Source organism: Leptonychotes weddellii, unplaced genomic scaffold, assembly GCF_054177405.1.
Source record: "Leptonychotes weddellii isolate Sample4059 unplaced genomic scaffold, ASM5417740v2 HiC_scaffold_393762, whole genome shotgun sequence".
Taxonomy (NCBI): domain Eukaryota; kingdom Metazoa; phylum Chordata; class Mammalia; order Carnivora; family Phocidae; genus Leptonychotes; species Leptonychotes weddellii.
The window spans coordinates 1-200 of NW_027998610.1; the positions used below are offsets into that span (position 1 = coordinate 1).

The window sequence follows — 200 nt, forward strand, 5'->3', positions numbered from 1 at the left end:
CCAGCTCCAGGATCTCGGCCGTCAGGTACTCCAGCACGGCAGCCAGGTAGACGGGCGCGCCGGCGCCGACCCGCTCGGCGTAGTTGCCCTTGCGGAGCAGGCGGTGCACGCGGCCCACCGGGAACTGCAGGCCGGCCCGCGACGAGCGCGTCTTGGCCTTGGCGCGGGCCTTGCCGCCTTGCTTGCCGCGTCCGGACATC

General features: G+C 74.0%; 1 protein-coding gene across 1 annotated transcript; it reads right to left on the reverse strand.

Moving 5' to 3' along the window:
• Positions 1-4: 4 nt before the first annotated feature.
• LOC145719341 (histone H2A type 1-H-like) lies at positions 5-199 on the reverse strand (the record flags this gene model as incomplete). Its single annotated transcript, XM_081810834.1, has 1 exon — positions 5-199. A coding segment is annotated over exon 1 (195 nt), but the record flags the coding sequence as incomplete, so codon positions are not given.
• Between the last annotated feature and the right edge of the window lies 1 nt (position 200).